Source organism: Crocodylus porosus, unplaced genomic scaffold (assembly GCF_001723895.1).
Source record: "Crocodylus porosus isolate Cpor-Errol unplaced genomic scaffold, CroPor_comp1, whole genome shotgun sequence".
Classification (NCBI taxonomy): domain Eukaryota; kingdom Metazoa; phylum Chordata; order Crocodylia; family Crocodylidae; genus Crocodylus; species Crocodylus porosus.
In genome coordinates this window covers 196972921-196987961 of record NW_017728886.1, presented here as the reverse complement: position 1 = coordinate 196987961, position 15041 = coordinate 196972921, and the positions used below count along the sequence as shown (strand labels likewise).

Genomic DNA, 15041 nt, shown 5'->3' with positions numbered 1-15041 from the left:
CTTGAGGATCTGATCCATGATTTTTCCAGGGACTGAGGTGAGGCTGACTGATCACTAGTTCGCTGGATCCTCCTTCTCTTTTTTAAATATGAGCATTATGTTTGCCCCTTTCCAATCATCCAGGACCTCCCCTGATCAGAATGAGTTTTCAAAGATGATGGCCAGTGGCTCTGCAATCACATCAGCCAACTCCCTCAGCACCCTCAGGTGCATCCCATCCAGCCCCATGGACTTGTACATGTCCAGGTTTTCTAACCAGTCCCTAACCTATGCTTTCACCACTGAGGGCTGCCAAGCTCCTCCACAAACTGTGCTGCCCAATGCAGTAATCTGGGTGCTGACCTTGCCTGTGAAGATCAAGGCAAAAAAAAAAAAAAAAAACCACTGAGCACTTCAGCCTTTTCTGCGTCCTGTCACCAGATTGCCTCCACCATTAAGTAAAGGACCCACACTTTCCCTGATCCTCCTCCTGCTACTGACATACTTGTAGATACCCTTCACATCCCTTGCTAGCTGCAACTCCAAATGCACTTTAGCCTTCCTGACTTCATCCCTGCATGCCTAAGCAATGCTCTTATATTCACCCCTAGTTATTTGTTCAATTTTCCACTTCTTATAAGCTTCCTTTTTTGTGATTTAGTTTACTGAAGAGCTCCCTGCTAAACCAAGCTGGTCTTCTGCCATACTTGCTAGTCTTCTGGCACACTGGGATGGTTTGTTGCTGCACTCTCAATAAGGCTTCTTTAAAGTACAGCCAGCTCTCCTGGGCTCCTTTCCCCCTCAGATTGGCTTCCCAAGGGATCCTGCCTAGGAGTTCCCTAAGAGAGTCAAAGTCTGCTTTTCTGAAGTCTAGGGTTCCTACCCTGCTGCTCTCCATCATTCCTTTCCTCAGGATCCAGGTTCTTCAGAAACTTAATCATCTCATGGTCATTGCTGCCCAAGGTGCCATCCACTACTACATTCCCTACCAATTCATCCCTGTTTCTGAGCAGCAGGTCAAGAAAAGCATGACCCATAGTTGGCATCTCCAACACCTGCACCAAGATGTTGTCCCCAACACTCTCCAAAAACTTCCTGGATTACCTGTGCACCGCTGTAGTGCTCTCCCAGCATATGTCAGAGTGATTAAAGTCTTCCATGAGAACTAGGGCCTGTGATCGGGAAACTTCTGCTAACTTTGAAGAAAGCCTCATCCACGATTTCTACCTGGTCTGAAGGTCTACAGCAGACCCCCATCACAACACCACCCTTGCTACACTCCCCTCTGACCCTAATCCGGAGACACTCAACAGGCCTATCTCCAGTTTCATCCTGGAGCCCTGAGTAATCATATTTTACATAAAGTGTAACTTCTCCTCTTTTCCCTTGCCTGTCCTTCCTGAATAATTTATACCCATCCATGACCACACTCCAGTCATGCAAGCTCCCATCAAGGCCCTCTTATTCCAATCAGGTCGTAGTTTCATAGTTGGTAGGGTTGGAAGGGACTTCAGCAGATCATTGTGTCCGACCCCCTGCCATGGCAGGAAAAAGTACTGGGGTCAAACGACCCCAGCAGGGTGTTCAACTAGCCTCCTCTTCAAGACCCCCAGGGTAGGAGCCAGCACCATTTCTCTTGGAAGTTGGTTCCAGATCCTAGCCACCCTAATCGTGAAGTAGCTCTGTGACTGCAAGGACTTCTAGTTCTCCTTGCTTATTTCCCAGGCTCCATGCATTTGTGTACAGGCACCTGAGGTAAGTAGTTGATTGACCTGATTTTGCAGGAAGTATGAGAGCACCTCCCCTACTGCCCCCCGCTTGCTCTTCCTCCAGGGCTCCTGCTCCCCCACTTACCTCAGGGCTTTGGCTTCCATACTGCAATGAGCCTAGTTTAAAGACCTCCTCACTAAGTTAGCGAACCTGTCTGTGAAGATGCTCTTCCCTCTCTTTGTCAGGTGGATCCCATCTCTTCCCAGCAATCCTTCTTGGAAGAATATCCTGTGGTTGAAGAAGCCAAAGCCCTGCTGGTGACAACACCTGCACAGCCAAGTATTGATCTGCAGGATGCACCTGCCCAGGCTCCTTCTCTTGACTGGAAGGATCAACAAGAACACAACCTGAGCCCCAGAACCCTCACCCTTTTACCCAGAGCCCTGCAGTCACTTTTCATCTGCTCAGGGTCTCACCTGGCAGTATCACTGGTGCCCACATAGATGAGCAGTGTGGAGTAGTGGTCAGAGGGCCAGATGACCCTCGGTAGCCCCTCCATGACATCTTGGATCCAGGCAAGCAGCAGACCTCCCGAGACAATAGGTCAGGTCAGCGGATGGCTTCCGCCATCCCCTGCAAAAGGAAGTCTCTAACCACCACCACCCATCGCTTCTTCTTGGTGGTGGTCATCTCAGCCCTTCCACCGTGGTAAAGCCTGGCCTGTCTCCCTTCACCAATGGAACATGCTCCTCCCTCTCTGTTGCTAGGGCTGCACATCTCTCCTCCAGACGAACCACTGCAGGTGGAGGTAAAGATCTCTGCTTGCTGCCAGAATCACAAGCCTCCAGCATCCACCTTCTTGGGTGTCCATGTCCTCTCCCTTCTCTAGTGCTGCCTCTGGCATTTCTTTCTCCACAGTCCCAGACATCTCCTCCAGCATCAAATCAATGAACTCCTCATGAAGGACGATGCTTCAGAGCCTTGCCACCTCCTCCTGTAGCTCTCTTGCCCGTTCCCTGAGAGACACCACCAGGAGGCACTGCTCATACCCCCCATCCTGGCAGTTACTGGAAAGAATGTTCACAAACCGCAGTTCCCACACTGCCAAACCTGGACCTGGGTGGAAGCATCTGAGGTAAGTGGTCCTGCCTGGACAGAAACCTCACAGGTGCAAGCTGAGGCATTTGCACAGCTCAAGACAAATCACATAGGAGAAGCTCTTAACACTCTGGACAGCATTAACTATTTCCTCTATTTCCTGCCAAAAGCTACACGTTTTAAGCTGCTCTGCTTGTCCATCATGCATCTTTCTACCACCCCTAAAATTACATATAGCGCTGTAGCTGGCTTGGGTATTAAGTGTCATGATTAAATGCCTTTCATAGTCTATAAGTACATTCAGCTATTATTTTTTAATATATGCACTCTTAACTAGGCAGCATGACAACATTTTGATCCCCAGTTTCCATTTAATATCAAACAATTAGGAAACACAGAAATTAAAAAATGCTAAGAATGTCTTGAATGCTGTAATGTGATTCTTAAAAACACAGTAATCAAGAGTAAAAGAGAATGAGTTAGGCCAGAAAGTGAAGGAAGATATATGTGAAAGACAATGTGAATGGTTTTGCCAATGCACCTGAATCACAAACTACCTTGTGTTCCTATTTACCAGAAACAGCCATGGGTGGATCCAGGATGTTGTAAAGTGGAGTGTGAGAGAAGTGATCGGTATGGCTGGGGTCCTGTTCCCACCTTCCCCCCAACCTCTAGTGGGACAGGCACACCATGCCACAAGAGCCCCTTCTTGAAGTCCCCAAATCATGCAAGAATCCTCACATCCTCACTCCTTCCCCCTTCTGCTCCCCTCTATGCTCAGCATCCTGCATCCTTCCCCTCCCTTTTGCTTCCTCCCCTACCTGCTTCTGCTGCTGTCCCCAGCTGCCCCAGGAGTGCAGGGAGCTCCAGAGCTGCTTCTGTCCAGCTCTAGCTGGGCTGAGTAGGGAGCTGGACTCAGCTGGGGACAGCAGCAGTGGGGGCAGGCAGGTTTCCTCCTACCTAAGGCTGTTCCCAGGCTGGTGGGGGAACACCTAGAAGGTGGGGGGAAAGATCAAGAAGGAAGAAGAACCCATCTACTGCTGCTGCTGCTGTCCTAGGCTGAACCCAGCACTTTGCACAGCCCAGTTGGAGCGCAGCAAGAGTAGCTCTGGAGGTCCTTCCACCCCACGGCAGCCAGAGACAACAGCAGTGATGGGTGGTGGGGCAGGGGCATGCCACTGAGTACAGAGGGGGAAGGAGGGGGGAATTCTTACCTGATCTGGGGACTAAGTCCCTGGGTGCTGCTCCCATGGTGTGGTCTGAAAGGGAGGTACACCCACCTCTGGTAACAGCCCATCGTTCAACTGTCTTGATAACAAATGGGCCAACGTTAACTACACAGTTGCTTGTGGCCTGGAATTACCAATATTTTTTTTGACTGTCTGACATCACAACTGGGCCACAATATTAACCACCACTAGAATCTGAACTCTTCAGTACTGGTTCCAGTCTTCCATAGCTAATAAGGGTGCAGAGTATTAAGAGTTCAATATTTTTTTACTCCAGCTTACTTGCTTACTTCTGTTCACTCTTATCCCCAACCCGTTTTCAACTTCTACAAGACTGATACCTCCTACTGCTTTCCAACCTGAGCCCCTGGATAGACATGGTTTGAAACACTCCAAATGCCCTGGAAATGCTCCAACCAGCAATCATACAGATGAAAGAGTGAAACATGGGGGGAACGGGACATCAGAAGACTGAGCAACCCTCCCCCTCCTTACTGCTTCACCTGGCTAGTGAACAATGCTACTGTGTGCAATCACAGAAATTTTGAAGTACTCTGAAAAAAAGCACAGGGTAGTGCACATCTATACACAGCACTAAAGCCTATGAATTTGAAATGTTCCAAATCTGAACAGAATTTGGAGTGCTCCAAATACACACTTGACCATGCCCTAAAAACAACCTTTTCCACAACCTCTCCATGATACGTACCTAAATCCACACAAAGTTTGAAATCATTTTAGCTTGTAAATGTGAAATAATGCACTATGTAAAAAGTGAAAGCAAGTAAAAGTAAAGGACCCCCTTCACCCAGGTCCAATGAAGGACTGACCAACTCTGCACAGCCCCAGTGGTCATGCAAATCCCTGCCTCAGAATCATCCTAACCCAATCCTTAAAACAGTGAGAGTTCTAGTCTGCTCTGCTAATAATTACAATCTAGAAGTCTTTCTTCTGGGATCTAAAGAGAAATAACCAAGTAATTACGTGGTCTTTAGAGAGGATTCTGTGTGGGTTTTATAGAGATGCTACATTAAGAAATTGTGTGATATCACTATCATTAACAACACTGATTAGCCTTTCACTTAATTCTACAAATTTCTCACATTCTAGCCATCACAATATTTCTAAGAATACTGCTTCACTGCAGAATTAAATCTAAAAAGGATGGATGATATGTAGTGAAAGGGCAGTTGCACATCCCAACAAAACCTGACTACGATAACCTGGCTGATACAAGCCACATCTCCACGTTAATAATGGAAATGCTTTAATATATACCTAATACCCCAGGCAGCAACAGCTTCAAAGGATAACTCCCTCACACAGATCACTTAGTAGTAGGCAACCATCAAGCCTCTAGATTAGCAGTTCTGAACCTTTTCCAGTCAATGTACCCCTTGGTCTCAGGGTGAGACTTCATGTACCCCCTTTCAATGGGAAATTAATTTTTCGACCTGTTAGACAGTATATGAAATATATCTCATGCATCTCTTGATGAGGTGTCACATACCCCCTGGGGGTACATGAACCCCCCGGTTCAGAAACACTGCTCTAGATCATGGTGTACATGTAAGAGGTTAAGTCAGGTGCCTCATGAATCCACATGCATAGAGTCCTGCAGCTATCACACCAATACCTCCAACACTCTTGCCTAGGCAAGAGTATAAAGGCTGCCCAAAACCTATCCTCCTCCACCCCCCATTAGACCTTTGAGACAGAATCCAAAGGCCAGACCAAATCCAGATGTTCGGTGCCTTAAGGGTTGCTCCTTCTTTAATAATAATACAAATAACTGAGGACATGTAGAATTGCAATCTTTGCTAAGTCAAAGAAAAGCATAAAAACTGCCTGCTATGTGAACTTTGGGCCAATGAAATGTCCCTATGCAGCTCCTCCTAGCTTTTCCACAAATTTTAAGGAATTCAGACTTGGATGTGGAAAACTCACCACTGCTATCTACAAGCTTGCTGGGATATATCTACATATACTAGATATTAGCCTCACATATTTAACTCAAGTGAATCTGCAGGCTCCAATTAGCAATAAATTGGTGATAACTTGTGACAGACCACCACAACTATACTTTAAAACATGTTTCTAATTTCCTCTCTGAAATACAAGTTTAACACAGGATTTGATGCTGTCGACAAACTTAAGAGAAAAGTTTTTACTTGCCATACTGACCCTTGGTGGCCCAATAATCATGCCTGTCCACCTTGTAAGTGTCATATCTTCATCATCCTCAAGTCCCCAGCTTACTGTACCATCGCCTACTCCTTTTTGACCTTCTTCAAGTTCTTCCAACAAGCGAAAATTACGAGGTACTTTAACTATTAAAAGAAAGCAGAGGAATGTAAGTAGCAATGTTTATAAATAAGAAAAGATAGCTCAGTAATTATTAAATGCAGTCTGCATTACACCTTGAAATCATAATAATCATTCAGAAATACAAATCATATTTTAACAAAGTAATGCTGGCAACCATTTGAAATGAAGTAATTATGTTACAGGAGGAACACAGCTGACATCAATATTAAATGGAGGGCAGCCAATTAATTATTACTACACAGTAGCAAGATGTCAAATTATGTGGGCACTGATGCATATTAACCATAATATTTAAGGAAACAAAGTATTAAGGATTTAAATGTTAAACTTTGTTTCCCACTTACAGAACTATTGCTTTTAGCTGATGATTTTCAAAATGAATTCAAGTTCTACTTATCTGAATTTTTGCATTACATAATTGCAATATTTTGCATTCCTTACTTAAATGAAAATGATTTGAATTGTAAAATATATTTTTCTAAAATATATATTGTGTTCTAAAATGGCTTAAGGGCTTGTTCTGTCAGCCTCCCCCAAACGATATTACAACTGAACTAGCCAATAAATAATCATCATCCACTACAGTTTTTGAAAAAAAAATTCACAGATCTCAAAGCTCTTTACAAAAGGAAGATAAGCATTTCCCTCATTTGTGGGAAAACAATGCAAGACACAGAAAGGCAAAACAATTTTTTTTCCAGCACTACCAGCAGGGCATTAGCAGAGCCAACAGAACATAAAGGACTGAGTGTTTTTAGAGATGAAAAATGAGGCTCCCAGTTATTTACATTTTATTCTATTATTACAATGCAAAGAAAGTCTACCTATACATTAATAATTAAGAGAAAATGTAGATTATATGTACTAAAATACAACTTCTGCTTTCAGTGGCTTTTGCATGTCAGATCGAGAAGATTGAGATAACAACATGGCTTTGCATATCACATTAGGAGAATCAGCTGCCAGAGCAAAGATAAAAACTAACCAACATGTAATACGGTCAGTGTCTGTAACCCTGGAAAAAAAAAAAACAAAAAAAACACAGGAGTACTCAGCAATTATAACCTAGTTTTCATCTTTGGTCTTATTTTTGATCGCTTACATCTTTCTGAAGAAGTCATCTCTAGGATAAAATCTCTCTCCAGCTGACAACAAATAAGGTAATGCCTTTGTAGGCATCTTGTTTCCTTTCACCTGTTCTAGTGTTCTATAAGTAATGCTAGCAAGTTTTATACTTTGAAGTTTATTAGACACGTTCTTGCATTTGGAGAACTCAAATAGTTGTAAAACTTCAAAATTAAGGTCATTCATAGCATTTAAACACACTCTGCTAATTTTGAAAAAAGGGTTGAGAAACAGTAAAAATAGTAGTTATATCACACCAAATCCTTATCAATTAAGGGCCCACCTCTGACAGTACTTAGTACCCACTGTTCCCAACACTAGTTGAAAATGCTCAGCATTATGCCACAGTTTCATAGTTGGTAGGGTCGGAAGGGACCTGAGCAGATCATCAAGTCCAACCCCCTGCCATGGGCAGGAAAGAATGCTGGGGTCAAACGACCCCAGCAAGGTGACTGTCTAGTCTTTTTTTTAATACCCCCAGGGTAGGAGTGAGCACCACTTCCCTTGGAAGTTGGTTCCAGATCCTAGCCACCCTGACTGTGAAGAAATGTCTCCTGATATCTAGCCTGAATCTACTCTCAGTCAACTTATGGCCGTTACTCCTTGTTACTCCTGGTAGTACTCAGGGGAACAGGGACTCTCCCCCTGCTTGCTGGTCTCCCTTGGCCAGTTTGTAGACAGCTACCAGATCCCCTCTCAGCCTTCTCTTGTGGAGGCCTTCACTCATAGGACCTGCCCTGCTGCCCCAGATCATGCGAGTGGCCCTCTGCTGAACCCTCTCGATGCTGGCCACATCCCTCCTGAAGTGTGGCGTCCAGAACTGGATGCAGTACTCCAACTGCAACGTGACCAATGTCACATGGGGGGGAGGATCACCTTGTTGGACCTGCTCGCGATGCATCTGTGGATGCATGACAAGGTGCGGTTAGCCTTCCTGACCGTGTCTCCACATTGGCGGCCCATGTTCATTTTGGAATCAATAATGACACCAAGATCTTTTTTCTGCCTCTGTGCTGACTAGAAGGGAGTTCCCCAGCCTACAGGTATGGTGCTGGTTCTTCCTCCCCAGGTGCAGTATCTCTCACTTGTCAGTACTGAATCCCATCCAATTCTCATCCGCCCACGCCTGTAACCTGTCTAGATCTAGTTGCAGTCTGTCTCTCTCCTCCAGCATGCCCACTTCTCCCCACATTTTAGTGTCATCTGCTAATTTGAACAAGGTGCTTTTCACCCCCTCATCCAAGTCGTTGATGAAGATGTTGAACAGTGAGGGCCCAAGGACCAAGCCCTGGGGGGCCCCACTGCTCACATCTCTCCATGTCGAAAAAGACCCATCCACCACCATGATGCAATACGAAAAGTTATTCAAGCACAACATTTCAATGTGTGATTTGGTATGAACATCATTCCAACCAACTCATATTTCAAGTTGCTTTGTGTTATTGTAGGGGAGAAAGGGGGAGGGTTAGGAATGGAGCATCAACAGGTAGTAATTTTCCCAACTCCCAAGAATACCAGTTGGGATGAAGTCTAACTGCAAGGGAATGAAGCATTACTTGGGACCTTGCCTTTACCTCTAAACGAGCTTTCGGTAATTAATGTGTGCAAACTATCTGCAGGTATAAACACAATGAAGACAAGGCACTGCAGCTAGGTAAACTCACTGAGATCATCCTATCCATCTGTGAAAGAACATGCCTGTGCACCCCTCACCAGACTGCTGTCCTGAATCCCAGCACTGGAGGTTCAATACAGGGTCCACCATCCTTTGTCTGGATACATCTCTTGGGATCTGGCATTCAACTGCTCATCCCCCAAAGTAATTCTCGATTCCTCAGACTCCTAGCATGCTTAAACACAGTATATTTGGAATTTCACCCCGTTGACAGCCTTTCAGGAGGTACAAGACAGAAGAGAGCAAACAGGGGTTGGCACATTGTTTCTAAACCACCACTGCTTTCCTTAGAATGGGAAACTACAGACCAAGAAGAAACAAACAACCTTAGCGAGCTTCTCACAGTACAACTGAAGTGCCTATCTAGAGATAAAGTATAACACTTTATCTCTAGATAGCTCACATACCCAGAATTCCTTAGCAATGAAGGCAAGTCCTCAGTCAAGCAAGATTTCACAGTGAGGCCACAATGATTGCAGCTTTTAACCCAATTTTTAATCCCTTAAATGTTTTATGTAATCACCTACCATTACACTAAAATTGGTGGTAGCAGTGCCCAGGGGCGCTACTCAGGAGACCAGGCTCAGCAACTCTAATGTCAGCCAGCATAGATTTGGAAGTGCCGAACTGTTTACTCTAACATTTCCACTCTTCTCAGTATGAATAAAACTGCTCTGGTGTTACCAAGATTTACCCATATAACAGCACTGGATTAAACAAAAAGAAAGTTTTTGAAGCCATTCAGTTAAATCAGTGCAAATCCTCCGTGGACATATGTAGATCAATTTATAAACCAATCTACTCAGTTAAGTGTGTCCATACAACAATCTGCATCAACTGAACCAAGTTGCTTTAAAAAAAAAAAAAAGAAAGACAAGCAATTAGAACAATACAACTTTAATTTAAGCAAGACTTGACAGCAGTAAATTTTGGTACAGTAAAGGACCTAGTCTATATTATAGCAAGCATTAATAGGAATTTCTGTATCTAAGAATGAAATTTTACTATGTAAAAGACTAAATTTACCAAGAAAAGACTTTGAGTCTCTAGGTCACTTGTTTCCAACCTTTGCTCATTATTATTGTCCATAGGCAAGCAAGTAACTTGCTGCAGGCAACTGTGTAGTTTGATCTTTCTCTGTCAACCTGAAGAAACATAACTGTGGAAAGCAAAATTTCTTGTAGCCACAGGCAACACTGGAGTCTTTCTGAAAGCTGCTTGTCACATCAAAGGATCCCTTATAGCACCCCATTTATATGCATCAGCAGATAAAGTCACATGTCTGTGTCATTCAGAAACAGGCAGAACACTTAATGATTCAAGGTCCTGATGTAATTGATATTTGAGAGGTTAAGAGCAGGGAATACTAAACATTACTAGGAAAATAGGAGTTTCTACCCTGCATCAAACTGTTGGTTCATTTCGTTCAGAATTCTGTGCCAATGGCCAGCACCAGATGTTTCAGAACAAGGAGCAAAAAAATGCCATAGTATGCAGATGTCAGAATCTACCTACCAGAGAAATCTCATCCTAATCCCTACTGTTTAGGGACTGGCTCATAAGAAGCGTGAGGATTTCTGACAACCATCTCACTCTTTGAATCTTCCTAAACTCTTAACCTATTAAAGGCTATGTCTATGCTAGAAAACTTGTAATATGGACACAGTCATACCAACAATCCTCATTCCATACTGATATATATAGTAAAGCCACCCTGACAGGTAAAACAAGTTACACTGGTAAAAAGCATTTTTTCCAATTTAACTCCAACTATACCTGATTCTGCCAACACAGCTATATCATTCATGGATCATGGAGCTTCAAAGTCCTGATGAACAAAAAATGCCAGCAAAAAATCTGGTCTGTAGACTATCTTACCAATACTGAGCACCTGCTGAAATCTGGGTCTAAAGCAGTTAAACTGAACTTTTAATTAAATAGCAAGTAGGAAGGAAAAAAGGGGGAAAATAATTGACTTCAACAAGGGAATCACACTTAACTAAAACTCCAGGTTACTAACAAGTTAGGCTATTTCCTTTGCAGTTTCAGGAAAAATTTCAGCTCCACAAAACTAAACTACAGCTCACTTTCAGAAAAAAAAAAAGTAGAATCCAAGAGCATTTAGGAAAGCAAAGCACCAGTCTTTTCATGACACTACTTAAAGTGAAAAAAGTTGTACTTTGAAATTAACAGTAGAGTCCACACTTTAGAATAAAACATAAGAAATAAAGGAAAGAAAAAAGTGTGTTAATTCCCCAGTTATTTCTCTATGATTTCCTTGTTCCTATAACTTTGCCTAAGAGTAGTTTCAATGTACTTCAGTGAAATGATATTTCATGACTTTTTACTGTGCCATTGCTTAGTCAACCACCAGACAGACTCCTAAACCTAATCTAACAACTGTAAACCTATTGATTTTTTTCCCTGAATCTCTTCAGCCAAGCTATCAATTTCTGCTATGAAGTCTTCTATACTGCTAATATAGACTATTAGGAGAGTATACATTTATCCTGGACTGGCAAAATGGAGAAGTAAACTTATGATTCTAGCAGCAGTACTGGACTCATACAAGGAACAGCACAGAGAATGAGGTGAAACTGATTCCAGCTCCTAATGGACAAACCATTATGAAAGTTTGTATTATACTTGCAATATATTTATATTTTGCAACAACATTCTACTCATCTTAGTGATTTAGGTATGTTAGACCAGTAGTGCCCAACCTTTCCCTTGGTGGGCCGGATTGGCAGCGCCCAGTCTGCCCACAGGAGAGGTCCAGCCAGTGTTCCAGATCCGGCACCCAGGTGGGTACCATCTGGCCATGTAGAGGCGGCCAAGAGGCAGGCCAGCCCCAATGCAGCTACATAGAGAAGGAAGGCGGCATGGCCCGGCACTGCCGGGGTGGGGGGACATGGCCAGGCCCCAACATGGCTCCATGGTGTTGGGGTTGGTCCACAACCCCTTCACAAGAAGGGAGGGCATAGACCCATTCCTGCAGCAAAAAAGGGCATGGCCCAGACCTAACCCAGCCCTGCAGTGGGGAGGGGGGTATGGCTCAGCTCCAACCCAAAACCAAGGTGGGGGGCATAGCTTGGCTCTGACTGGCCAGGTACTGGGTTCTGGGGATTGGGGGGGAAGGGGGAAGAGAGGAGGAGGAGGAAGAGGAGGAGAGGTTCAACCCAGCCCTGCAGTGGGGGAGGGTGGCCATATTAATGGCCACTGCTCCCCCACCACCCAATTTTCGGACCAATGGGGAGTCCCGTGGGTCTATGCCATGGCTTTGTGGGCTGCGCTTGGCCTGTGGGCCGAGGGTTGAACACCCCTGTTTTAAACTATATACATGCACTTTCACCACTGACATGTTGATTATAAGACAGGAAAAAAAACAAGCAGACCACAAGTAAGTCCCAGAAACTATAACCTCTATTGTTGCTCAAATGTTTCCCCAAAAGCAGGGTAAAATCCTACAGTTTTACTACTGTGCCAAATACTTTGTACTGGCACAGAAAATGACCAGTATTTCAGCATTTTATGCTTTTTTTTTTTTTTGGGTAGTAGAAGCACCAAAACTATCTTTGTAGACTAATTAAGACAAAACCAGACCCATAGACTAGAGAGATATGTATATATTTAAAAACAGTTAAACTGCACATCAGAACAATAAGCTGCACTTCCAGAAATAACACATTACACTAATATTAGAAGGCCCATCTAAGGCCGCATACAGGCATTACATTTCTACTGGAACTCTCCCTAGAAGTGTACAAGCATTCATTCAAACTCTTCCTAAGAAAGCATGTTCCCCTCTGGAAGGAAGGACTTCACACCTGGAAGACCTCCTCTTCAAGAGTTTCTCTCAAAAATAAATACCTGTATGCTGCTTCACTCTCCTTAAGGCCTGGTTTGGCACCCCCAGTCTGGGGAAGTGAGGGAAAGTTTTCCCTGACACCACTCCCCTTCTGCAGACCAGACCAGAAGAGTGGAACAGCCACTGCTCCCCATGCCTAACCCAGACCAGGATCACCCCATGGAAAGTTGGTACTGCACCCTCTCCCAAAAATACTTCTCAGAAATTTTCACCACTAAAAGTAAATATTTGTTCATACCCTGAGTCAGGGCTGTCCAATTTCCAAGTAGACAGGGGCTGAATATGCCCCACAGGCTGCTCCAAGTGAAGTGATGAGCCCCTAGGCTGCATACTATGTTGACACCCCTACACTCACACAGCCCCAGACTCACCCCCAGCTCTTCTAGCCATGCCATGCTGTGTTGCTCCAACCACTGAGGTGTGGACAGGCAATGAAAGACAGAAAAAGGAAGGGGACCCGAGAGGCTCCAGCTGCTGTTATAGTCAGAGTGATAGAGGGAGCAGCTGCCAGGAAACAGCGCAAAGAATGCAACTCTTAACTGCTTGTGGGTCACATCCAGCTGCAGAGGATCCACTGCCTGTGGTCCATATGGATACCAATGACATGGGGAAGTATATATAGCAAGAGAGGCCCAGGCAGCTAAATTTATGCTGCTAGGCAAAAGGTTAAAGTCCAGGACCATCACAGTAACAGTCTCCAAAATGCATCCAGTGCCACTTGAAGGCCCACATAGACAGGAAGAGCTCCAGAGTCTCAACATGTGGCTGAGGAGATGGTGTAGGAAGGAGAGGTTTAGGAACTGGGGAACTTTTTGGAACAAAAGGAGCCTGTACAAGAGAGATGGTCTCCACCTAAACCAAAATGGTACCAAATTGCTGGTACATAATATTAAAAAGATGGTAGAGCAGCTTTTTAAAGTAGTAACTAGGGAAAAGCCAATAATTGTAGAATAGCATATGATTCAAATCAACACATGCTACAGAGGTGAAGCTATAAACAACAGCGATAAAAAACAAGATAGGAGTACTCAGGTGAAACACAGACAAGATCATAAACAAACAGATTTACAGATTAAAAGATCATATACAAGTATCCAATAAGAAGTATAAGTGATGTTATATGGATGTCAGAAGTCTAAGATCCAGGCTGGGGAAATGTAAATACTTAGCAGTAAATGTAAATATTAACATAATGGGTCTCTCAGAAACATGGTGGAATGAGGAGAAAAACAAACAAACAAAAATCAGTGGTACACTGTAAAACCAGGATACAAGTTATACAGGAATGACAGACTAGCTCATACTCATTTGGGGCGGAGGAGGGGGGAACACGTGACTCTCTATATCAAAGACCGCATCAGATCAAATAGGGTAGATTTTTTTAACTGGTAAGATTTCATAGATGTATAGATTTCATAGCCGGCTGGAAGAGACCTCACAAGATCATCAGGTCTAGCCCCCTGACCACAGGGCAGGAAGTCAGCTAGAAAACTGGGTCAAATGATCCCAACAAGATAGGTAACCAAGTATTTTCTGAAAGTATCCAGAGTAGGTGCTTGCACCACCTCTGAGGGGAGCCTATTCCAGGCCCTGGGGACTCAGACAGTAAAGAAGCTTTTCCTTACGTCCAGGCTAAAACAGTCTTCCAGGAGTTTGTGACCATTGGACTTTGTCTTCCCTTGGGGTGCCCTGGTGAACAGATGCTCTTCCAGTTCCTGATGCACAGCCCTTACGTACTTATAGGCTGCCACCAAGTCACCCCTGAGCCTTCACCATTCCGGGCTGAAGAGTCCCATGACTCTCAGCCTCTCCTCATAAGGCCCGCTGCTCTCTAGTCCTCTAATCAAGACAGCTGAGTGGCTCTCTTCTGGACTCTTGCAAGCTTCTCCACATCCTTTCTGAATTCAAGAGCCCAGAACTGGATACAGTATTTCAGATACTCAGCCTTAGTGGCTGCAAAGCGGAACAATGACTTCCTGAGTCTTGCTTGAGATGCATCAGCAGATGTAAGCCAGAGTTTTGTTTGCGT

General features: G+C 44.2%; 1 protein-coding gene across 4 annotated transcripts in view; it reads right to left on the bottom strand.

Annotated features, from left to right (window-relative positions):
* Positions 1 to 15041, bottom strand: part of UBE2V2 (ubiquitin conjugating enzyme E2 V2) — a 45263-nt gene that overhangs the window by 12389 nt on the left and 17833 nt on the right. For 3 of the 4 annotated variants that reach the window (XM_019547862.1, XM_019547869.1, XM_019547847.1), the window contains exon 2: positions 6192 to 6346. In XM_019547862.1, coding sequence (XP_019403407.1) covers positions 6192 to 6346 — 155 coding nt within the window. The remainder of the gene's footprint in view (positions 1 to 6191; positions 6347 to 15041) is intronic. The other variant, XM_019547854.1, reaches the window with a different exon arrangement.